Raw genomic sequence first — 23,885 nt, 5'->3', positions numbered from 1 at the left:
GTTTGGTAACCAGGCTAATACAATTATAGCCATTTGCATGCTCCTTCATTAGCCTGCTCCTTCATTACCATGTTTCTTCATTAGTATGATCCCTCATTTGCATACTTCTTCATCTGCACGCTTCTTTATTTGCATGCTCCTTTGTTTGCATGCTCCTTTGTTTGCATGCTTCTTCATCTGCATGCTCCTTCATATGCATACACCTTCATTTGCATACTTCTTTATTTGCATACTCCTTCATTTGTATACTGCTTCATTTGCATGTCTTGCAAGGGATAAAAAGGATAAGTTTAAGTAAGCATGCTCCTTCACTTGGATTGACAAATAACACATTTGCATCAACAGGTAGCCATAGACAACTGGAAGACTGTTGGAGGGTCTGACCCTTTCTGGGACTTCCCTGTGAAGACCAGCCAGTTCCTGTGGTTAGTGTTCACACTGGTCCACATCTTTGGCTGGCTGTCCATCTCTGGTTCTGCTGTCATCCTGGACTATCCTGAGATGATGGGAGTCAAACAGGTAAGTGTTGTTCCTTATAGTAAATTATACATAGTTAGAGCCTAGGAGATCAAGTGTAGATAGACAATGTTTGAGGAATATTGAACTGAGTATTATACTGCTGAATATTATCTACAAGCAGATGTTGGGAGCAAAATTGTTTTCCTAAAGCTCCCTATTTCTGTTACATTTTCAGTAATCTTTGGAATTTGATAAACAACAGTGGTATGATATGATATCTTAAGTTTGAAAATCTTAGAGCTTCTAAAATTTTCAAGTGCTGATAGAAATTGTGTATTAACACTGTGCCCTCTGATCATAGCACTGTCTTTCTTTTTTCTGTCTTAACAGGCCTATTACTATGCCTTGGGACTAGATGACCCACTGAGCATTAAGTCAGAGAGTGTGCGACAGTTCTACAGCAACAATAGGCTCCCCATCTTCACTGGTAAGATGAATTATTTGGTTACCTCTTCCAACTTGAATTCAAATATTTTCAAACCATCATACTTTTAAAGAATTATCATTAATTGTGATGCACTGATGATTTTCTGAAAATTGAATTATGTAATGTATATAAGAATGTTACATTTTGTGCCACAGGTGTGATGATGGTGCTGTGGCTCATCCCCTGTATGACCCTTGATCGGCTGGTCCTTGCAGTGTTCTGGACCCTGTACCTGCTGCTATGGCAGAGCCTGTCCGTCAACGACTACGTCTACATGTGTGTCATGCTGGATCGGAAGAGAGAAGCTCTTCGCGCACGTCTGACCATTCCCAGCATCCTCTTCTTCCTCCTGCGGACGAGCCTGATCGTAGTGACGCTTGCATGTGTTGCAGTTGTACTGTACCTCATCACCTGTTTGTACATGTGGCTCCTTGTACCCATTGTTATACTGTCTGTGTTTACTTTGTTTGCCCTGTATCATGCCATCACAAATTCAGGGTCTTCAACAGGGGTATCAACACATTTGGGTGAATCTGTAGTCATACTAGTCTCTGCTGCTGCTCTGGCCCTAGGCATCCTGTACCCCCAGTTTTGGCCAGCCTTCTGGGCTGGAGTCGCTCTGCTTTGGTGTTTAGCAAGGAGTGTAGGGACGTCCCTGTCAACACAGGTCATCATCCTGCTGTTGTCGGGTGGGGCGGCTGTGTATCTAGGTGTGCACTACCAACTGTGGTGGGCTGCTGTTTGGGTGGGAGTCTCGATGCTGTGTTTCCTGGCAAATCAGGTAGGGGTCTCTTTTTCAGGTTCCACCTCCCCAGCAGCCGGTGTCTTGACCCTTGCTTCTGTTGCCTCAGCACTGCTAGGTTACCTGTATGGCCAGTGGATACCAGCCGCAGTGGTGGCCGCAGTCGTGGCTCTACTGCTCCTGAGGCAGTTTGGAGTCTCTGGTGTTTCAGTAAGAACCTTCTCACTCCCAATTGCTGCCTTACTCACTCTGCTCTTGCTCACAGCTCTAGTAGCATCCATTGCTGTTGGTTTTCTCTATGGGGATTGGATCCCGGCTGGTGTTGCTGGGGTTCTAGCTGCAGGAGCTCTTGCCAAACAACACGGCCATACCTCCACACCTACATTCTCTTTGGAGACAATCCTACTACTGGTTGCTGCAGCTTCAGCTTCAGCTGTGGCTATCGGTGTTCTGTACTCCCAGTGGATCCCTGCAGCAGTTGTGGCTGTAATAGCAGCAGGAGTGGTTGCAAAGCAGCAGCAATGGGTCTCCTTCCCTGAAACATCCCCTGCAGGAATTGCACTGCCATTGTTGCTCCTTGCAGCTGTAGTTGGTACTGCAGCTGTTGGAGTTATGTATGCCCAGTGGATTCCTGCTGCCATTGCTGGTACCTTACTTGTTGTGTATGGTATCTATCAGGCTACATCTATGTCTCCATCCTCTGCAGCTTCGCTAAAGACTGTCTTGCAGCCTCTGATGCTTCTGCTCTCTGCAGTTGGATCAGTAGTATTAGGAGTGTGGTATGCACAGTGGCTCCCTGCAGCACTTGTGGGTGCACATGGCTTACTATATGCTATTTATTGGCTGGGAGGCTCTTTCTCACTTCCCTCACTTCCTCGCAAGACTTTTCTGCTATTTCTGTTGTTCCTGCATACGGGTGCCGCATCAGTAGCAATTGGGGTGTTAGTTGGACAGTGGATCCCGGCAGCTGTTGTTGGTGCAGGAATTGTTACATCTGTTGTCTATCAGCTTGTACAGACTTCCTCACTTTCCTCTGCCCCTTCAGAGCTAGCATTGCAGCAGCTTTCCCTTTTGCTAGCCCAGGTTGGGACTATAGTGCTTGGAGTTTTGTACTCTCAGTGGATTCCTGCTGGCATTCTTGGTGTGTTGGTCCTGGGCTATTTTTTTAAAAACTTGGGGCTAGGCCTCTCTCTCCCTGAAATGCCTGCAGTGGCTGCTAGACGTTACTTGATACCGCTCACACTGCTGCTGGCTGCAGGAAGTTCTGCAGCTGTATGGGCCCTGTACGGTCAGTGGATCCCTGCAGCCATCATTGGTGTGCTTGCTACTGGTTACCTCCTCAAGCGAACTGCTGCACTGGAGTCACTTCCCTCAGTGGCTGCACCCTCCAGAGCTTCTCTGCTGCCAGGCCTACTGCTCACTGCTGCCATCAGTTCTGTAGCTGTTGGTGTTTTGTATGGCCAGTGGATACCGGCTGCTGTTTCTGGTGTCAGTGCTCTCGGCTATGTCGCCAGCAGGCGTGGCTTGACACTTCCGTCTCCATCAAGTGCATCGCTGCTCCAGACTGCCCAAGCTGGGCTGCACGTCCTCATACCTGTGGGTGCTGTTGCAGTTGGGGTTGTGTATGGAGTGTGGATTCCTGCCGGCATTGTTGGTGTACTGTTTGTAGTACACGGAGCTCATCATTATGGGCTAACTTCTAGACTTCCTACCATGTCTACTGTTCCATACATACCATTACTCCTTCTACTGGCACTTGCTGGATCCATAGCAGCAGGCCTCCTGTATAGTACCTGGATCCCAGCTGGAGTTGTAGGGGGTCTAACTGTAGACTACATAGTCAAGAAAAGTGGGCTGACAGCCCTCCCTGCCTTCTCTGCCTAACCCATCTCTGCCTGCCCTCTCCACTATTCCACTCTCTGCAGTGGTGTTCCTGCTTGCTGCATCATCTGCCATTGCCATAGGAGTTCTGTATGCTCAGTGGATCCCTACTAGGCATTGTTGGTGTCCTGATGCTTGCTTACATAGCTTACCACAGGGGCCTTTTCCAATCTTTACCATCAATTTCGCTCCCACCACGGCCTAACTTCCCATATCGGCCTGTAAGCCTGTTTCTTGGAGCTGCCTGTTCTCTTGTCGCCAGTCTCTCTAGCCAGTTCTGGTGCAGGAGCTGTCTATGTACCGTGGATACTAGCTGGAATTGTTGCTGTAGTTGTGGGGTATCTTGCTTGGAAGTACCTCCTCCCTGCAGTATCGCAGACATCCCTTCCCCATGTTCCCAGGGGTGCTGTCATCCTGGTGCTAGGAGCTGCAGCAGCACTGGCTGCAGGCATTCTGTATGCCCAGTGGATTCCTGCAGCAGTTGTTTGTGCTCTAGCTGCAGTCTTTGTCACCAGAAAGGTTTGGCCAACAGTTCCAACTCTTGCAGCCATACCACGACCAAGTCTTTCCTCTCCATCCCTTGCAGTTGGCAGTCTTACTTTGGGCAGTGCCAGTGCTGTAGCAATCGGGGTACTGTATTCTCAGTGGATCCCCTAGGGGTAGTTGCTGCTCTAGGAGTGACTTACATACTTGGTCAGAAGGGAGTCTTTGCTAGAGTTCCAAAACTGACACCTTCCTTTTCCTTCTCCAAAGATGTTCTCATCCTTGTGATTGCAACCATGGCCTCTCTGCTGCTTGGCTACCTTTACAACCAGTGGTGGTCAGCCATCGCTGCAGGTGTAGCCGTATTGTGGTATGTGACCAGAAAGATGGGAGTTAGTGCTTCTCTGCCTAGCCTGACCCTTCCCAAGCCGTCCTTGCCCAAACTCAACATGTCTCGGACTCTTGCTGAAGTGAGTTTACTCTCTGCAGCCACAGTGTCCTCTGTACTTCTGGGTGTCTACTATGGGCAGTGGATTCCTCTTGCCTGTTCAGGGATAGCAGTAACATGGTATGTCCTCAGGAACAAAGGAGTCCAAGTGTCTCTACCTGCTGGTCTCCAACTGGATCCATTGGCTCAGTCTCTCACTGCAACCACACTCATCTTCCTCTCTCTGGCTGTACTGTTTGAGGCCTGGTTTAATCGTATGGGCAACCCTGGTTGCTCTCGCTGTGATCATTGTGTCAAAAACTACCAACCTGGTCTCTTATGTCAAGTCGATCGAAGTGCGAGCCCTTCTGTCTACACTTGGCACACGTTTCAGAGAAGCCTACACCTGTGCCTCTACCATGGATGTCCTGAATGGCAGCCTGTGGTACGAGAGGCTGTCCCGGTATGCTGTGGTTGTGGGGATGGTCCTGGCATGCCTGGCTGTGGCGTGGCGCTTCTCGGCACTCGAGATGTCGATGGTTCTGGTGGCCCTGTGTTGACAGCACAGGTGGCTGACCACTATAGGTGGGGGACAGATGGGATAAGGGTAGCGGCAGAGCAGGAAACTCAGTGAAAAATCTTTCCTCGTTAACCATTCATTCAGGAAAACGCAAGGAAAACCAATTTACTTTAACTCAAAGGCCATTTTACACTGTTTTCTCATCTGTTTGTATCAAAGGATTCAAAGCAATACTAGTATACTATCTTAATAAATAGAACATTTTTCTACCATTTACGAAAAAAACTGCATCTAAATCACAGCATAGTAAAAGTGAAGTTGGTTTGACTTTCCACTTTCAGACCAAACATGTTCCACTCTCAGGGCATTCACTGTTTAACATGGCTTCTTTTAATTAGGGGTTTTTATCGTATTCTACAAGAGTTTGTTATCTCTATATATTAGTAAATTTTTCTAAAAGGTGGGCATGACTAGTAATGTTAGAAATTTGGTGATGGCATGTTTTTACATTTTTAAGACAGTTTATACTTTTATACATCTTTAAGGTAGTACAGGACCTCTTAAAATAGTAAAAAGTGTGGTATATATTTATTGGTGGCAATTGAATTGGTGCATGGCAGCTGTTGTAAATAAGAGTCTATTTTGGGAAGACTATTTATGCTGTAGGCATTTGATGTTTAGTAGATGGAAGGTGAATAGGTATAGAACAATCCTAGAAAGGTAGAGACTTGTTAAAAGTATGGAGAAAGGTTTTCAGGTCTAGGCTTTGCCATATTAGATGCTTTGATAAGAAGCACAGTTTTGTATGAAACTCTTTAATTGTATCTGTAGAGGTATACATGTACATTTTACACATGAAAGCAATAAGGCAATTTAAGGTATTTGTTCATCCTGTACTAGGGTTATATGATTAATTTTACCGATAGGACTGTGAATTTTACATCTCAATAGGGGAAATTGTGGTAACCTTTTTGACAAGGTGATTTTGATTGACTAAAATTGTTCCATACTGAAAAGTGGTACTCTAAACTTCTCAGCATGGACCAGGTCTGTTTGTTTACTATGTTTACCTTGTATGAGAAGCATTTTACAACCATGCAGCCACACATTGTGTGAAGAAATTGAAAAGTTGATTTAAGTAATGATATATAGTAATGTATGCAAAATGGAAATTCAGAACAAAGGAAAACAATTGCAGCAACCCTCAGCAATCCTTCATGGTCCCACCTAAGTTGAACAATATTTGAGATAGCATGGATTCTCTCCCACTGTCCATGGACAACTTTTTGTACCTTTGTATTGTTTACTAACACTAGCATCCACCTACTGATTACTGTTACAAGTATCTGGTTTGAAGTACAATATATATTATATATATCATGACTTTGAGTGCATTGGATGACTCTTCTTTATTGGGAATTTACATTCATTTACATACATTTATGTTGGATATCATTATGTCAACTACATATTTCTAAAACCATTGCTACAGGGGTTGGGGGAAACTTAAAATCTAGTCACAAGATGATAATTTAGCTGCTATATGGATAAAGATATGTATGCTCTACATCACTATTGGCCTTGCCATGGCCAGTTACAAGTGACTATAACAATGTTCACACATATATTAGTTAAATAGGCACAGTCATGTTAAAGTCAGCGCATTTCAAAAGTAGACATAAACCGTAAGTAGTGTCGTACCTATCAATCAAATTGAATGATAAGAAAATTATATAAAGCGCATAAAACACCTCCCAACTTGAATACAGTAATAGGGTGATACATTAAACTTATTCTAAGCATATTTTTGGCTCAGTGTAACATATAAGTGGGACAGGACACAGGCTTTCCTGGTCCATTGCAACATGTGAAGCTTTGGTTCCCATTCACATCTTGAGTAGTTCATGTCATCCTGGACAGAACTGAACAGTCTTGTAATACTCCTCCATTCCTGTGGGGTGAAACATAAGGAACAGTGAAGTCTCAGTGCAGGTGAATACAACTGTACAATGTTTACATACAGGTAAAAACTTACATGTGTCAGCATGCCCGTAGCCAGGGGGGGTTCGGGGGTTCGGAAGAACCCCCCCACAAGGCTCAAAGGTCCACTTTTTTGTCCACTTTTTATGTAAAGGTCCACTTTTTGGTCCACTTTTTATGTACAGGTCCACTTTTTGGTCCACTTTTTATGTAAAGGTCCAAGATTTTTCTTGAAAAGATGGACTGGAATCTTAGAAAAACTGCTCCCTTTGTCATTGTATAAAAATTTATCTCTGATTTTTTCTTGGAAATCCTCTCGAAAATGCACGAAATGCCATTTTAGAAGGTACATTTTTCAAAATTTTTCGGGGGAGCATGCCCCCGGACCCCCCTAGGAACCTCGGCGCTCGAGGTCCCCTCAAGCAGTGGGAAGAACCCCCCCCCATTCAAAATCCTGGCTACGGGCATGTGTCAGCATTGTTCTGAAATGTAGTTCATATGATTTGTCATGGAATAGTTCTTAAGAATAATATGTACTTGCTAGATAACAGTGTTATATGATTGACTACATTCGAAATATTAACGTTACTATGTGTGCTTAGAGATATTTTTAGGCATACCTTCTGGGTTGTACAAAACCATCAGTGAAACTATAGTCCCCACTGGGAGGTTCTGAAAGAAAAAAAAATGTTACATAATCAGCTGTTGAAGAGATCTTAGAGATATGTTTGTCTTCCACTAGGTACAGCAGTTTGAAAGCCATTCAACACCAGGAACAGCTACGTAAAATTCCATGCCATGAGCAGCTCTGTGAGTCAAAGTACCAGGATCAGCATGTGTGAAGGTCATTCAGCACCAAGGACAGTTCTATGAATGAGCCCCAGTGACACTGTGTGAAGGTCATTCAGCACCAAGGACAGTTCTATGTGTCAGACCCAGTTACACTGTGTGAAGGTTATTCAGCACCAAGGACAGTTCTATGAGTTATTCCCAGTGACACTGTGTGAAGGTTATTCAGCATGAAGAACAGCTTTGGGAGTCAATGAGCACCAGAAATTGCTAAGTTTCAGTTCCAGGGACAGCTATGAGTGTCCTACAGTGGGGGCTGGGGGAGGAGGCTGTGGAGGGGAAGTCCAAGCTACTGAAACATGTCAGCTATGTCAGAGGGTGGAGAGCACCAGGAACATCTATGTTCCAGTCATTCAGCACAAAGGACAGCAGAACATCTGATTTAGTAACTCACCAAAATGTAGTCAGCAGCTGCCAAATGGGACCGGCCCCCTGCAAGGATTAAAAAGAAGTCAGGATAAATCTTCAGCACAAGTGAGCCATGAATAAGCTAGCTTGTATGTGCACGTGCTATGTAAAAAAATGTATCTCAAAAGAACTACATTTTACCACCCACCTAAGTCATAATTATCTACTGCAACAATTTGGTCCCCTATGAGCAGCCTCCCATCCATCCAGGACACGCCCCCTGGTGTCACCTCGGAGATGAAAGTCCCATGATGCTCCGAGCCCACCAGCTTCAGACCAAGGCCCCCCACACCTTTAATAACCTCTACCAGTCGTAGTTCTTCTGACTGCAACAACAGATACACGTAGCCTTAGTCTATATACTCTATTCCGTGAACATGGCTGGTGGAGTTCAGCCAAAAATTTGGGATAAGTCCCAATTCATTTCAATGTTGGTCTGTAAAGTACTCTGTTAACAAATGTATCCTTAGTGTACTACCTCAAGAGAATCTTCTGTACAAAGCACAAATACTGTAGTACTTGTTTCAATAGTGATTCAGTACCAATACTCACAATTGATGATGCATTGTATCATAGTGAACATAGTATGTAAAGTCTATATCACCTATGTATATGTGCTTTTATTGCAAAATTCTTTAATTCAAATAAAATACCATAAATGTACAATATAAAGAAAAGAAGACTGTAACATTACTTGTCTGTCAAGTGATTCCACGTCCTCCTCAACACCACAGTACCACTCATCATCTAAGCAGGTTTGGTGGTCTATTCTCTGTCGCTTTGGTTCAGGCTGTTCAGGTATTTTTGTCTCTGCAGCATCTGCAAAAATACCATCAACAATCTCAGGCAAAACTTCTTAATCTTATCATACAAAAGATCTTGTGCCAATGTCTGACATGTGTGTTGATCAATATTGGTGATGGCATGGAACTAACAATGTAGGATTTGGGAGGCTCACGTTTTCTGCAGTTCCCAGAACATCTGCAAGGGGCGCTGCTCGGGAAATCGTCCTCCAGGTTCATGAGGAAGGGAGGTGTCCTACAGTGGGGGCTGGGGGAGGAGGCTGTGGAGGGGAAGTCCAGGCTACTGAAACCTGTCATGCACCAGGGCTCACCTGAAACAGGAAGAGGCAGATAACAAACTTTTATAAAACAATACCATTAAATTGTAAAATGTCCATATTATTATGAAGAATTAAAAGAAATCTACTACTGGTAAATTTAGTTATTCCCAAGGTATGCATATTTATATTGAAGGCACATTAATTTTTTATTTTACCATTGTCCTTTGTAATTCTTGAGAACTCTTTGAGAACAACATTTTCAATTGCCATTTTCTGTTAGTTTACCCACCCTGCTCTAGCTTGGGTGCCATCCGATTTCTAAGGACTACCCTGAAGAATTTTTTTGGGGGTTGCCGTTACAATTCGGATGGCACCCAGGCTAATCCTTAGAGAGATTCCTTGTTTCCCGTTGTCTTAATTCACAAACAAATACATTCAACTGCCAACACCCAGGGCTTGTTGTTTTTATTTCCCTCTATGACTGAAATAGACAATTGTCTGTAAGCCTAAGTAGGAACATTTTGACAAATTGTGCTGAGTAAATGATAAGAATCTGACCAGGGGGAGTGCTGGAGAAGCTGAAGTCCTGGTCTGTACTGCTGTCTGCACCAATCAGAGCCACCTGTGCACTGTCACTCCAGTCCAGGGAGAACTCTAGGGTCTAACAGGAGGGTAAGGCCACACCAATTTAATTTCTTGGTTAACGGATTTTTCAAGAAAAATAATGGAGCGGGCGGGCGAAAAAAAAAATAAATAAAAACAGGCCTAGGCATCCTATTATGGCCCAAAATGGTACGATAGGAGCCATGAAGTCAACACACCAGGCTGGTTCAAAATTTGAACAATGAATTTTGAACTTTAATGATACCATTGCATTGAAAGATGGAATGACTGTAACAACTAGGAAGAAAAGGACTGTTTTCAGCTGTTCAGGGCAAAATATCAGCATTTTGCAGTTGATTCTGAATTTTTATTTTTATTTGCAAATCAGAAAAAATGAAGCGGGCGAATCCGTTAACCAAGAAATTGAATTGGTGTGGCCTAAGGTGGGAATAAATGAGGAATAGCCAAACTACATCATGCTTCTATCACAGTATCAGTCATTCTACTGGCCAGGCCCAGGCAGTGAGAGAATGTAGAGGGCCTGCATTCAATTTTTGTAAGGCGTAATTTTGTGAAAATTTTGTGAAAATTTTGTGTACAAATGTAATTCGTGATCACTACCCCCCATGCAGGTCCTCATTGTGTAACAGTAACACAGGCTAAGATGATGAGAAAAAGGGAAAAAAAAACTAAAATAAAAGAGTTTCTGAAGAGGCTACACATTTTTCAAGAAATATGACCTTCCTCTTCAGCTATTACCTTACACCAACATTAACTACCAACACAGATTAGTTTTCATGCAAACTTGAATGTTATATGCTCTGTCAAAATGCAATATGCAATATGCTCTGTCAATTAATTGCGAAGCACAAGCAACTAACAAGAAGTACGGTAACCACAACAAACACTACAGGCCGCACACTAGGTCTTAAAAGCAAATTATCCTTTTTATACATCACACTAAAGAAACTGCAGTACCTGTACATATTGTTGACAAATGTCTATGATAGCATAAAAGAGCCTGCTCTTCATCATGTGTAGTGCACATCTCAGCACATATCTGTGGACGGCGTCTTCAGGATCAGTCAGGGACTTCAGCACAGACTGGAGGGCCTGCACAGCTCGGTCTATATCTGCAGGGGGAGAGTGTAGGTGGAATTATACTGTATGGCAATTGCTTTTGCCTATGGGTTTTCAGGGCTCATAATACTGGGTGTATGTGCACCTTAGTGCATCCAATTTGGAGCTGTGCACCCAATTTTTTCTATGGGTGCACCAGTGCACCTAAATATTTTTATAGGTTTACATAATATGTTAAATGTGTAGTGAGTATACAGCATATTCGTAAATTCTAAGTGTCAGAAAAATAATACAAATGTTGTAGAAGTAGTTTTCTGTAGAAATCAAACATTTTCTAACATTCATGTATATTATACAGCTTTTTTAGTGTGTACAAAAGATCTTATGTTGCCTACTTTTCTTTCTTTGAAAAGATTCCAACTGGCTTATACCAAGTGCCTAAAGGTACATGTGTAGGCATCACATAGGATTATTCTATCATGACCTCGGCATCTTCTTCCATACAACTTCCTTGCATTCTCTATGTAATTACAGTAATTTGCATGTTGATTAACACTGATGAAGAATAAATCCATTAATACCATGAGATTAAGATCCCCTAGAAGTAAAAGTCAAGATGGGACAATCCATTGTGAACCATGGGTGGGTTGTCCAATCTTCTCTTGCTATCTGACTGGTCATGAGGGCTCACCCATATCTCTAGTGGTTAGTCCCTACTGACATGCAATCCCAGAGAGCAGCTGCATCCTGTCCACAGTTTACATGGATTACAGGGGGACTGGGGGACTCATTGTTATAAACAGCTTCTCTCAGGCCTAGGAAAGAAAATGCTGTGTTTTCGGTCTCCATCCTGAACAAAATTAAGGTTAGAAGGTGGGGATTCTCTTTTATCTTTTTGTCACTTTTTCACAGTTTAATAACTGAAATGCATCAGGATCAAGGATGACCCTTCCCATTTGCTTGTGGGGAAGGGGCAATTTTTTCACTCGATTTACTCAACAAAAATTTGCCTCTAAAAATAATGTTTCAGAGATTTTGAAAATAGTTCAGATGTCAGATAGAAAATTGACAGAGGTCAATAAAAAAAAAAAGGCTTGGGTCGGCAGGTTTTTACAGGGCCGGTCGAGGAAACCAGAGACACAACATTTTTTTCCTCGGTCCCTAAGTAAGGAAGTCTGGTGTTTACATGGTTCTTGTACTTCAAAGTTTAGCTGTCAGTTACACCTACTAAGACAATGTTAACTTAACAAGGATGTTTAGTCCTTGAGACAACGTTTACAGTAATTACATACACTTTACCACTTGAATTGAAGTTGATCGTGTGTGAAATAGAAATGTGTCCCTTTTCAGACCAGGTAATCCTTAGCATAACATGACATGTCCCAGGTGGTAACTTCATCCTCACCTGCACAGGAGGGGAGCTTCTTTAATTGGGCTATTCCATTTTCTACTATTGGGAGGGCCCATTATGACATTGTCCAGGAACTCCAAAAACCACAGTTTTAGAATGTAATTCTTTGGAATTAGTACCATTTATCTCTTTCCTCTAACTATTCTCCCAGTCAGAAATATCAAATCCTACATGTACAGGACAGTATAAGCGTTATGATATTGTCTTGTATGGAGAAATTTGCTGCAAATAGTATATATGTATTTTCTTTTATTAAATGTGCATAACTACAAATGATGAATTCATTAAACAGGACATAAGAACTTATCTTGAAAGTTCATCTGTGTTTGTAGAAATCATCATGAAGCAAGTTTGAACTGTAATTTCCAACACAACAAATTGGTGCTCACCCAAATTTTCGACTGTACAACTCCAGTCTTTGTCAAACTTGCTTCATGACATAAGAACTTGATCTACTGAAGCTTATGCACTCAAGTCAACTGTCCCTTGACTGATCTCGATCTTTTTTGTACACAAATCTTCCAAAAACAAGTTCCTACACTTAAAGACCTTAAACAGTCCCAATGCAGAGACATCTGGAAACTATGAGTTGTAGAAGTAGGAATGGAGGGAGGGCACATGGAATGGACTCCTGGGGAGGTCTGGAATTTTCTCCGTCAAGGTCAGGACATCGTAGGTCAGGTTCAGCTGATTGAAAACAAATCTAACCTGCACTACAGGGACCAACACCATGGTTTGATAGCTACTCTGTACATGTTGATAAATTTTCTGACTTTTGCTAAGTGTTCCCTGCAGTTTTTGATGATTTACTTCTTTGAACTTTGTATGACTGTGTCAAGTGAAGGTCAGCTAACAAGTTTGACATTCAATTGGGTAACAGTTTTGTTCAAATCTACCTATTGAGAAGAGAGATCTTTATCTTGTAGTCTGTTGATATCTCTTTCAACTTACAGTCAGAGGTAGCTTGCAATTGGTTTGAAATTACTGTTGCATTTTAAAGTAAAATTTGTTACTGGAACAACAGGTTTTCAGATGGAATGTTAAGTCAATGTGACATTATAACAAACTACCAATAAAATGCTTGGAATTTAGTATATTGGCTCAAGTGCAACTAAGACAATAATCCGTTTTCACTCAAAACTAGACACCAAAAGACATTACACTAAGACTAGTAAGAGAGTAAGTCTTGTTCAAAGTATATCACACAAGAAGTTGTATGACAAACGGAATTCTCCCAAAATTGAAACACTAAAGCAGTGCAAGTGAAACAAGAACATTGAAATGTTCCAATATTTTCTCACCTTCTTTGATGATGGGCATTTCGATCACCAACTCCAGCGTACATGCGAGCCTCCCTCTACCAGTATCATGTCTCTTCGTTCTTCAACAATGATCAAACTGAGGTCACTGCTTTCTCAGGATTCCAAACATTTGGACGTTTGACTTCCATACGTACCCACGCTGGTTGCCATCTTGCAAAGTCTTTGACCCAAAACGGGGGCGCAGCCGCGAGATTCTTATCTTACTCCAAACTTTAGTCATCGCAGGCTGGCGGGGAGTTTTGAATGGATGCCAGACTTCGGGAATTTATGGAAGAGGCAGGAACTCTGATTCCTGTGCAGGGGCGAACCACTCGATACCCACCGGGGGTATTAATATTATAAAAGAGGGCTTTAACTTTCTTTCAAATGGATGGATCAAGGTATTTATACCGAGAACCGTGGAGGAGTCAAGATACATTCATGAGTGATCTAGTTTGTTCTTGCCTAACAGTTTCTTGAATACTGTATTACTGTGGTGTTTTCTATGCACCTGATTGACTACACGACTGTGAACCCTCGTACGTTTCTAAATGTTTCTAATATATTAAAAAGTGATCTGATAGCAGCAAGTAGCGTTTTCACCGTGGCACATGTGTTTCAGAGTCTCGCATTATGGGATTCCTGTAGTATTTTTCATGTGCAAAACAAACACATGAACCAGAAAGACACATTCAGTGTGGCTTTTATACCGTTATAAATATAGATGTTTGATATCCCTGTACCATGCGTATCTGGTACTGACAAGGAGTTCTCTAATATTATAGGCTGCAGATTGAATCGTGTCTAGCGGCCATCTGAATGATCGTTACGACCCCAATCAGCGCCTGTGAAAGTTACATAATATGTACATTCAAACATAGCTAGTGCCCAGCACATGTTATCAATATAAACAGCTTACATAAGGCCAGGTGTTTCTTTCTCATCCAGCTAGCTAACCACCCACGTGGCAGGAAGGCTTCTTATCACCAAAGTGACGTCTGCCTTCCTGTGTTGTTGATAGAATTGATCATAATTCTATCACACCTCGTTTGGTGAAGCATATGATTGGTAGCATAATAATCAATATTCGAAAAAAGCATCACTATTATTACATATTCAGATACCACTATCAGTATCATATGTCTATTGAATATGAAGAGACAGGACAATTTCTAATAAAGATAATAGTCTGCATATAATATGAGCAGTAGAGGACCTACCTCTCACCGACTTTCGGGCTATGATAAGATATAGAGATATAAGATAAGAAAGTCTGTATATGTCTATTATATAAAACATAAAGGTTCCCCGCGGTGTATATAAGAACACAGAGACCGAACGCGCGCGCTCAGTTGCCGTGCTGTCTTGAGTACTCTGCAAAGATGCCTTCGCCGATTGTCTGCCTGTTCCTCTTGCTTGGCATAGCTTGTGCCCAGTTCGTGCCTGGTACGGACACTGGGAATGGACATCAGGATGGTAAAGTAGACCTCATTTAATTATCTGTTAACATTCACACCCTTTTAGCTACATGTAGCTCGAGGGGCAACTTTATTTCTTTATTTCTTTATTACTTTAGAGTTTTCCATTGCACAATAAAGAGGGAGACGAAACAGGTGATTGCTCGTCTCTGCTTGTTGTCTCCCTGCAAAACGAGCAGATACATAAATATATTATTTATAAAAACAATATGTAAACTAGTTACTACTGAAATATGATGAAATTAAATATAACAACTTTAGAATACAACACAGTAATAATGACATAAAGAATCCAGAGCAGATTATCGTGGTCTTGTGGCCGTACAAGAACAGCTGCAGGCACAAGGTTGGTGACTTGGCAGGATTCGAACCCCGGACCTCTTGGTTCTGAGCCGAATGATCAGCCGTTACGCCACACAACCCCATCTCCATGTGCACTGAACGTTGGAGTTGTAAAATTTGCCTTGAGTGGCGAGAAACTGTGTTACACGGACTAGGCTACTGACACTTCAGTAACATGGCTGGGTCTATTTGGTAAAAAAAAAACTTAATACACACGTATATAGCTTTATGACCTATGCTACAGTCTGTATTACGTCTCACTCATGTACAGGTTGTTCGGTAACTCCCGGAGATGACCTCGGCCCGTACTACGTACCCAACACGCCTGTATCCCGCACCATGTGCTTTGGGACGGCTGAAGACGACTACATGTTCGTCAAGGGAACGGTAAGGCCGATACTAGTTGTAAACAGTCAGGGTACTTTTGACATCTATTTAACCATTGTAAAATTCGCATCATTCGCGACTTTGCAATCGCTGACTTTATATATTCCTTCATAATACTGGTTTTACTCAACTGAAGGAGAAATTAAGCAAATCCATACCTTTACTCTTGAATATAATTTTTTTTTATTCACAACCACTTGTTTCTATAACCGTCTGTCATCTTCATCAGGGTTATTGGCCATCTTATAAGTCGAGTTGTGGTTATAAAATAAAGAACTTTGATATTCAATCATTCACAAACCCGATGAAATTATTTACGGGCCCGTACTTTTTATCTTGCCGACAAAGGTAAATTTTCTTGCTTTAACATTTATTGTCTCCGTTCCGTATCGCCAGGTGTACGACGTACATTGTCACCCTGTGCATGGAGCGAACGTTGAGGTGTGGCAGGCGGACAAGACAGGACTGTGAGACATCTTGATTTAGAGTCTATCTTGTCTTTGGTTTGTTATAGATAATCTTTCCTATATGATGTAACATTGATCTTGATAGTTACGTTCATCAGATTTTCATAATGTAGCATTGATATTATTCCCATGGCATGTAAGGTACTTTGACGACCGTTGCCGGGTGCAGTTCACTGCGGATCAACAGGGGGCGTTCAGCTTCGTCACCACGATGCCGGGGAAGTACAAGCTGGGGTATTACTACCGCCCCGCACACATCCACTACCGGTGTGTATACAACATATCATCATCTAATTTCCAAGCAGATGTCAAAAGGGTTACATCTAGAGTGAGTACTCTCATCAGTACATGGTGGCAATGGTAACTGTCTGGCAAATGGATACCGCCAATTTGATACTGTCTTTGCAGCCACAGAAAGATCTGCCTGGAGATTACATAGCATGCATCAGACCTTCAAGCCCAAGTAATGTTTATTTATATAGAAATAGAATTTCCTAGCATTGTTGAGGCAATAGCGTAGATATTAGTTCCGTATTTAGTACTTCTAATGAATTTGCCATACATTGTACCTGTTACAATTGTTCTGTATCTGTATCGGTATAGCCGGTATAACCGCCCTTCGGCGTAACACGCAAGCTTTGCAGGCACGTGGTGCGGCGGCAGCTAGCTACATTACTCCGAACGACTTGTTACACCTAACCCTTGAACATCTAACACTAAACAGTGTTTAAAACTATCTAATGATGTGCAATAATGTATGTTGTGCAACAAAGTTTGTGATTTATGATGGTGTAATTTCAGCGTGACTGCGCACGGGTACCGTGAGGTCGTCACGCAGCAGTACTTCTCCCATGACCCGTCGCTCGGCGTGAACGACCCGTGCGGGGAATGCAACTCCGGCAGCGCCGAGCTGATTCTGGACGTCCGGGCACCCACCGCAGACGACCTGCTGCAGATAGCACAGCTCGTCAGCTTTCCCGTCAACAAGGTCGTGGAGTTTAACCCCGTCATGAGCCACTAGTGACCAGGACAGCATCTAGACACATACAAGTCGCTGTTACACGCGTAGCCATTTCTTCACATTGTTGTGATTACAAAAAATGAATGAAACTTATTCTGATGTCACATTGCCGCATGTGTCCAATATGACAGGAATCTAAACCGTTGTTTTGCATGAAATACGCTAGGTATGCTTCTTTCTTCTTTTTGATCCGTACATGCTCCTTTTGAGACAAGATGAAGAATACAGCGTGGTGTGATGCGGAAGCATCCCAGGTTACCATATTTTGACATAATATTTTGACATAAAACAACACATATTTGCATTCCCTTTGCATTGGTTACCAGTCGACATATGTAGCGATATATGGTTCCATTGCCACGTGCACCCATCAAAACAAGACAAGGCACATAAAACTTTAATCATAAGTAAGCGGTATCACAGTTGTGTAATTCATCTCAGAACGATTGTTATGTGTAACGGGAGGGGTCCTAATTTCTATAAATATAGATGTTTGATATCCCTGTACCATGCGTATCTGGTACTGACAAGGAGTTCTCTTATACAATGTATCATAGGCTGCAGATTGAATCGTGCCCCCTAGCGGCCTTCTGAATGATCGTTACGACCCCGATCAGCGCCTGTGAAAGTTACATAATGTGTACATTCAAACATAGCTAGTGCCCAGCACATGTTATCAATATAAACAGCTTACATAAGGCCAGGTGTTTCTTTCTCATCCAGCAAGCTAACCACCCACGTGGCAGGAAGGGTTCTTATCACCAAAGTGACGTCTGCCTTCCTGTGTTGTTGATAGAATTGATCATACTTCTATCACACCTCGTTTGGTGAAGCATATGATTGGTAGCATAATAATCAATATTCGAAAAAGCATCACTATTATTACATTAATTAAGGGTTAATGACCCACCCCGAGGTGAATATGGTGTGATAAAGCCTTGTCAGTTGCTATAACCACCGAATAAAGTCACCAAGTGAGCGCAGCGAACGAGGTGGCTTGATGAGGTGGTTATAGCAACTGATAAGGCTTTATCACACCATATTCGCTATTATCATATAGCTTACACGATAGCCTATCCAAACTGATGCAGTAAGTGACACAATGTACAATTTACACGTTGCACATGCTGAATAGAACATAGTTCCATCTGGAGTCACCTGAGGTCACTGGGTAGAGTTCACCTTCTAACTGGATCACAGGTAGGGAACAGGTGTTCTTATGGGAGTCACCCGAAGTCATTGGAACACAACTTAAGTTATTTTTGGATTTTTTAGAACTAGAGCCGTGTTCTTTTGGGTCACATGAGGTCATATATGGGTGATTATTGGGTTGTTTAATGTATGGATTTGGATGAATAAATACCCGATTTTGACTCTATTTGTGACATTACGGCGTCATAAGGAATGTGGAATGGAGCCTTCTGATTGGTCAACGTCACCCGTCTATATGCAGATACCACTATCAGTATCATATATCTATTGAATATGAAGAGACAAGACAATTTCTAATAAAGATAATAGTCTACATATAATATGAGCAGTAGAGGACCTACCTCTCATCGACTTTCGGGCTATGTATAACTATAAGATAAGAAAGTCTGTTTGTATATGTCTAAATATAAAACATAAAGGTTCCCCGCGGTGTATATAAGAACACAGAGACCGAACGCGCGCGTTCAGTTGCCGTGCTGTCTTGAGTACTCTGCAAAGATGCCTTCGCCGATTGTCTGCCTGTTCCTCTTGCTTGGCACAGCTTGTGCCCAGTTCGTGCCTGGTACGGACACTGGGAATGGACATCAGGATGGTAAAGTAGACCTCATTTAATTATCTGTTAACATTCACACCCTTTTAGCTACATGTAGCTCGAGGGGCAACTTTATTTCTTTATTAGAGTTTTCCATTGCACAATAAAGAGGGAGACGAAACAGGTGATTGCTCGTCTCTGCTTGTTGTCTCCCCTGCAACACGAGCAGATACATAAATATATTATTTATAAAAACAATATATAAACTAGTTACTACTGAAATATAATGAAATTAACTATAAATATAACAACTTATACAACACAGTAATAATGACATAAAGAATCCAGAGCAGATTATCGTGGTCTTGTGGCCGTACAAGAACAGCTGCAGGCACAAGGTTGGTGACTTGGCAGGATTCGAACCCCGGACCTCTTGGTTCTGAGCCGAATGATCTGCCGTTACGCCACACAACCCCATCTCCATGTACACTGAACGTTGGAGCTGTAAACTGTGCCTTGAGTGGCGAGAAACTGTGTTACATGGACTAGGCTTTTGACTGCTGACACTTCAATAACATGGCTGGATCTATTTTGTAAAAAAAAATCATACACACGTATATGATATAGCTTTATGACCTATGTACAGTCTGTATTACGTTCCACTCATGTACTTACACCTAGGTTGTTCGGTAACTCCCGGAGATGACCTCGGACCGTACTACGTACCCAACACGCCCGTATCCCGCACCATGTGCTTTGGGACGGCTGAAGACGACTACATGTTCGTCAAGGGAACGGTAAGGCCGATATTAGTTGTAAACATCTATTTAACCATTGTAAAATTCGCATCATTCGCGACTTTGCAATCGCTGACTTTATCTATTCCTTCATAATACTGGTTACTCAACTGAAGGAGAAATTAAGCAAATCCATACCTTTGCTCTTGAATATAAATTTTTTTATTCACAACCACTTGTTTCTATAACCGTCTGTCATCTTCATCAGGGTTATTGGCATCTTATAAGTCGAGTTGTGGTTGTAAAATAAAGAACTTTGATATGCAATCATTCACAAACCCGATGAAATTATTTACGGGCCCGTACCTTTTATCTTGCCGACAAAGTTAAATTTTCTTGCTTTAACATTTATTGTCTCCGTTCCGTATCGTCAGGTGTACGACGTACATTGTCACCCTGTGCATGGAGCGAACGTTGAGGTGTGGCAGGCGGACAAGACAGGACTGTGAGACATCTTACATTACTTGATTTAGAGTCTATCTTGTCTTTGGTTTGTAGCAGATAATCTTAACTCTTCCCTGTACTGTATGATGTAACGTTGATAGTTATTATTACGCCACTACAAAACTCAGGATAAGCTGCCACAAAACTACACATTGAAACTGGACGTCATAACCGCACTCCACTGGAACAACGAATATGTAGGCATTGTAATCTAAATAGGTTAGAGGATGAGGAACACTTTGTATTAGAATGTAGTTTATACAACGAAGAGAGAGCTGATCTTTATAAACTATTGCAATGTATGTTTCCCCATTTCATACATCTTAGCAACACAGATAATTTCATATTTCTAATGGCTTTAGACAAACCTTCGATTATAAAACACATCTGTACATGTACTTATATCTACATCATTACTAAGAAGCGAGAAGAAGCCAAATTATCGTAATTATTAGACTATATGTCCATAGTACATAGAATTAACACTAGCCTGTACATAGTATATATTCATTGCAAACTGTGATGTCTTTCCTGTGACCTGTACTGAACCCAGTGGGTATTTGCGTACAATAAAGGTCTTCATAATTTCCATGGCATGTAAGGTACTATGACGACCGTTGCCGGGTGCAGTTCACTGCGGATCAACAGGGGGCGTTCAGCTTCGTCACCACGATGCCGGGGAAGTACAAGCTGGGGTATTACTACCGCCCCGCACACATCCACTACCGGTGTGTATACAACATATCATCATCTAATTTCCAAGCAGATGTCTGGCGGCAAAAGCGTTACATCTAGAGAGAGTACTCTCATCAGTACATGGTGGCAAATGGTAACTGTCTGGCAAATGGATACCGCCAATTTTATACTGTCTTTGCAGCCACAGAAAGATCTGCCTGGAGATTACATAGCATGCATCAGACCTTCAAGCCCAAGTAATGTTTATTTATATAGAAATAGAATTTCCTAGCATTGTTGAGGCAATAGCGTAGATATTAGTTCCGTATTTAGTACTTCTAATGAATTTGCCATACATTGTACCTGTTACAATTGTTCTGTATCTGTATCGGTATAGCCGGTATAACCGCCCTTCGGCGTAACACGCAAGCTTTGCAGGCACGCAGTGCGGCGGCAGCTGGCTACATTATAATAATACTCCGAACGACTTGTTACACCTAACCCTTGAAAATCTAACTCTAAACATTGTATAAAGCCATGTAATGATGTGCAGTAATGATTGTTGTGCAATAAAGTTTGTGATTTATGATGGTGTAATTTCAGTGTGACTGCGCACGGGTACCGTGAGGTCGTCACGCAGCAGTACTTCTCCCACGACACGTCGCTCGGCGTGAACGACCCGTGTGATACCTGCAACTCCGGCAGCGCCGAGCTGATCATGGACGTCCGGGCACCCACCGCAGACGACCTGCTGCAGATAGCACAGCTCGTCAGCCTTTCCCGTCAACAAGGTCGTGGAGTTCAACCCCGTCATGAGCCACTAGTAAACTGTTACAATGCGTGGCCTTTTCTTCACATGGTTCTGATTAAAATGAGTGAAGCTTATTCTCAGATCATGATGTCACACTACCGTTTATTCAATATGATAGGAACCTTATAGGGAATCTCATAGTTTTGCATGAAATACGATATCGCGATAGGGATGCTTCTTCTGAGACAATATGAAGAGGTATATCCACCTGAAGACAGCATGTTTTGATGCGAAAGCCATATTTTGACATAATATATATATTTACATGACACGTACATTTTTTTGTTCAAAAAAATCAAGCGACACCAACTTTTGGCGCATTAATTTGCATTCAAATGTGTGTTTTCCCGGGTGGGCATGACATAAAAAATCGTGAGTTTATCCAGTGAGTTGATCTGAAATATTGAGCAAAATCACAACAGGAGAACAGAGACACAGAGAACAACAAGATACGAAGAAATACAATTAGACTCCGGGTAACAAACGTTAACGTTTACGTTAGTCTGTTAGAGCTAGTTGTTACTCATCATTACAAGATTCCTATTAAACCGCACATTGAGTTTCGAGCTTATTTGATGATTGGAGATACGACAAGTACCTCTGAGCATCAACAAAACCGCGACGCTGTCCATGTTTGGGGCTTTATATGTATACAGTATCACACTTATCACACTTCAAATAAGGCTCCAGACGCTTCGAAGGAAGTCTACATAGATAGTGACGTAATCACGGAAAAGCGCGGGCGAACGCCGTTCGAAGTTCGGCCGTTCGAATTTTCGAACGTCGTTCTACCACGCGTAAGAACAAACAATATGGTGGGAACGAAAATGTGACGTTCTGGGAGGACATTAAGACATCTGTCCCTACAACTACAGCCATTCCTTCCCTCCACCCAAGATGAAGTATCCACTCAAAGATGTACTGCGAGGTGTCTTCCTGATGGCTCTTCTTACGATGCTGTTCCACGTCGCAGTCTCAGGTAAGTTATTGAAATCTTAAGGTCAAATTAGAGAGCTTCAGGAATGAATTTCAAGTTTTGTTAATTTCAATTTCTACCGTATCTCTCCCCTCTTAACCCTCTCCTTGTAATCTAAGAAACTGTTCTCAACAGTCTTGGATTTAATCTCACACATAGGCACTTTGTTTGTTTTAGTGAACATCACAGAGGTAGACGAATGTGCGGAGAGTAGTGACAACTGCGCCCAGGTCTGCACCGACACCGTGGTCGGGTATAACTGCTCCTGTTGGGACGGGTACACACTGCACGATAACGGCTGGTTCTGTCATGGTAAGTTAGGGCTCAACCATGACTAGGGGCGCGCGTAACATAACAAGTTAACAAGATAAACAGTCATGTCTTGTAACCATCTCAAATAGCACCTCCTCATAAATTATGCAAATGGGTCATTATTTGAATAAGTTATGTTTAATGCTGTTCACCTTCTCTTAAAGGGGAAGTCCAATACTTTCAGTTTTGGGGCCTTTCTACCCAAAATCCTATTTGTAAATGGTGATTTATTGGTTTCTGCCAACCCCGCACATATTTGCCGTGATATCTGACCCGATCGATGTTTCGCGGCTAGCGCCAGATTGTCCGCTAGGCGGCGCTGCGACTGAATCTGTGACGTAAAAGGTTTCATTGGAACAGATTTGGAGCGCGCGCCATTTCAGTCTGTCTGCCAGTACATAGCTCGCTGCAAGTATGCCGCGTTGTGCACGTTGTGGCTGTTGGTATGGCCCTGCGTCAAAGGAGCGCGGCGTAAGCTTCCACAAGTTTCCAAAAGACCACGATAGGCTACACAGGTGGTTGGTCAGCATGAGGAACAATCTTGTAAATAAACTGACGCCGGAGAAAATCAAGGAGTTAGTACACAAGAAGAGCGTCCACTGGCGGGTGTGTTCAGACCATTTCGAGCCTGGATGCTCGTGGAACTCTAGTTGTCATTGAATTCTGTTGAAATTTTCAGTCTATATGGCAGAAGTACGCATGTAGCTAGCTGTTTTCTTTATTTAAAACAAATAGCA

General features: G+C 42.3%; 3 protein-coding genes and 1 pseudogene across 3 annotated transcripts; 3 read left to right on the top strand and 1 right to left on the bottom strand.

Annotated features, from left to right (window-relative positions):
• Positions 1 to 345: 345 nt before the first annotated feature.
• On the top strand, positions 346 to 5,156 carry LOC109469112 (annotated as a pseudogene).
• A 65-nt stretch (positions 5,157 to 5,221) lies between these two features.
• On the bottom strand, positions 5,222 to 14,096 carry LOC109469341 (multiple PDZ domain protein-like). Its single transcript, XM_019767847.1, has 9 exons — positions 13,695 to 14,096; positions 10,881 to 11,035; positions 9,858 to 9,960; positions 9,195 to 9,350; positions 8,931 to 9,055; positions 8,385 to 8,562; positions 8,223 to 8,260; positions 7,600 to 7,651; positions 5,222 to 6,950 (listed from the first exon to the last, which is right to left on the bottom strand). The coding sequence occupies exons 1-9, from the start codon at positions 13,711 to 13,713 to the stop codon at positions 6,907 to 6,909; spliced, it is 870 nt and encodes a 289-aa protein (XP_019623406.1). The 5' UTR covers positions 13,714 to 14,096; the 3' UTR covers positions 5,222 to 6,906.
• A 726-nt stretch (positions 14,097 to 14,822) lies between these two features.
• On the top strand, positions 14,823 to 17,547 carry LOC109469114 (catechol 1,2-dioxygenase-like). Its single transcript, XM_019767495.1, has 5 exons — positions 14,823 to 15,170; positions 15,786 to 15,901; positions 16,298 to 16,368; positions 16,510 to 16,635; positions 17,170 to 17,547. Exons 1-5 carry the CDS (start codon positions 15,077 to 15,079, stop codon positions 17,387 to 17,389), a joined length of 627 nt encoding a protein of 208 aa, XP_019623054.1. The 5' UTR covers positions 14,823 to 15,076; the 3' UTR covers positions 17,390 to 17,547.
• A 1,443-nt stretch (positions 17,548 to 18,990) lies between these two features.
• LOC109469124 (catechol 1,2-dioxygenase-like) lies at positions 18,991 to 21,901 on the top strand. Its single transcript, XM_019767508.1, is given in 6 exon segments — positions 18,991 to 19,193; positions 19,815 to 19,930; positions 20,305 to 20,375; positions 20,977 to 21,102; positions 21,653 to 21,824; positions 21,826 to 21,901. Coding segments are annotated over 6 exon segments (627 nt in total). The 5' UTR covers positions 18,991 to 19,099; the 3' UTR covers positions 21,874 to 21,901.
• Positions 21,902 to 23,885: the final 1,984 nt, after the last annotated feature.

This window comes from Branchiostoma belcheri, unplaced genomic scaffold (genome assembly GCF_001625305.1).
Source record: "Branchiostoma belcheri isolate BF01 breed outbred unplaced genomic scaffold, Haploidv18h27 scaffold20, whole genome shotgun sequence".
NCBI classification, from domain to species: domain Eukaryota; kingdom Metazoa; phylum Chordata; class Leptocardii; order Amphioxiformes; family Branchiostomatidae; genus Branchiostoma; species Branchiostoma belcheri.
Note: the sequence above shows the minus strand (reverse complement) of the source record. Positions and strands in the feature narration are given on the sequence as shown.

What these genes read in the sequence shown, in the direction of transcription:
- LOC109469341 (XM_019767847.1), bottom strand. An exon ending in TTTGTCAACAATATGTACAG is followed by an intron (nt 9,961 to 10,880) that starts GTACTGCAGTTT and finishes CCCTCCTGTTAG; the next exon opens with ACCCTAGAGTTCTCCCTGGA. An exon ending in AGTAGATAATTATGACTTAG is followed by an intron (nt 8,261 to 8,384) that starts GTGGGTGGTAAA and finishes TAATCCTTGCAG; the next exon opens with GGGGCCGGTCCCATTTGGCA.
- LOC109469114 (XM_019767495.1), top strand. Translation starts at nt 15,077, where the DNA reads ATGCCTTCGCCGATTGTCTGCCTGTTCCTCTTGCTTGGCATAGCTTGT. An exon ending in ACATGTTCGTCAAGGGAACG is followed by an intron (nt 15,902 to 16,297) that starts GTAAGGCCGATA and finishes CCGTATCGCCAG; the next exon opens with GTGTACGACGTACATTGTCA. An exon ending in CAGGCGGACAAGACAGGACT is followed by an intron (nt 16,369 to 16,509) that starts GTGAGACATCTT and finishes ATGGCATGTAAG; the next exon opens with GTACTTTGACGACCGTTGCC.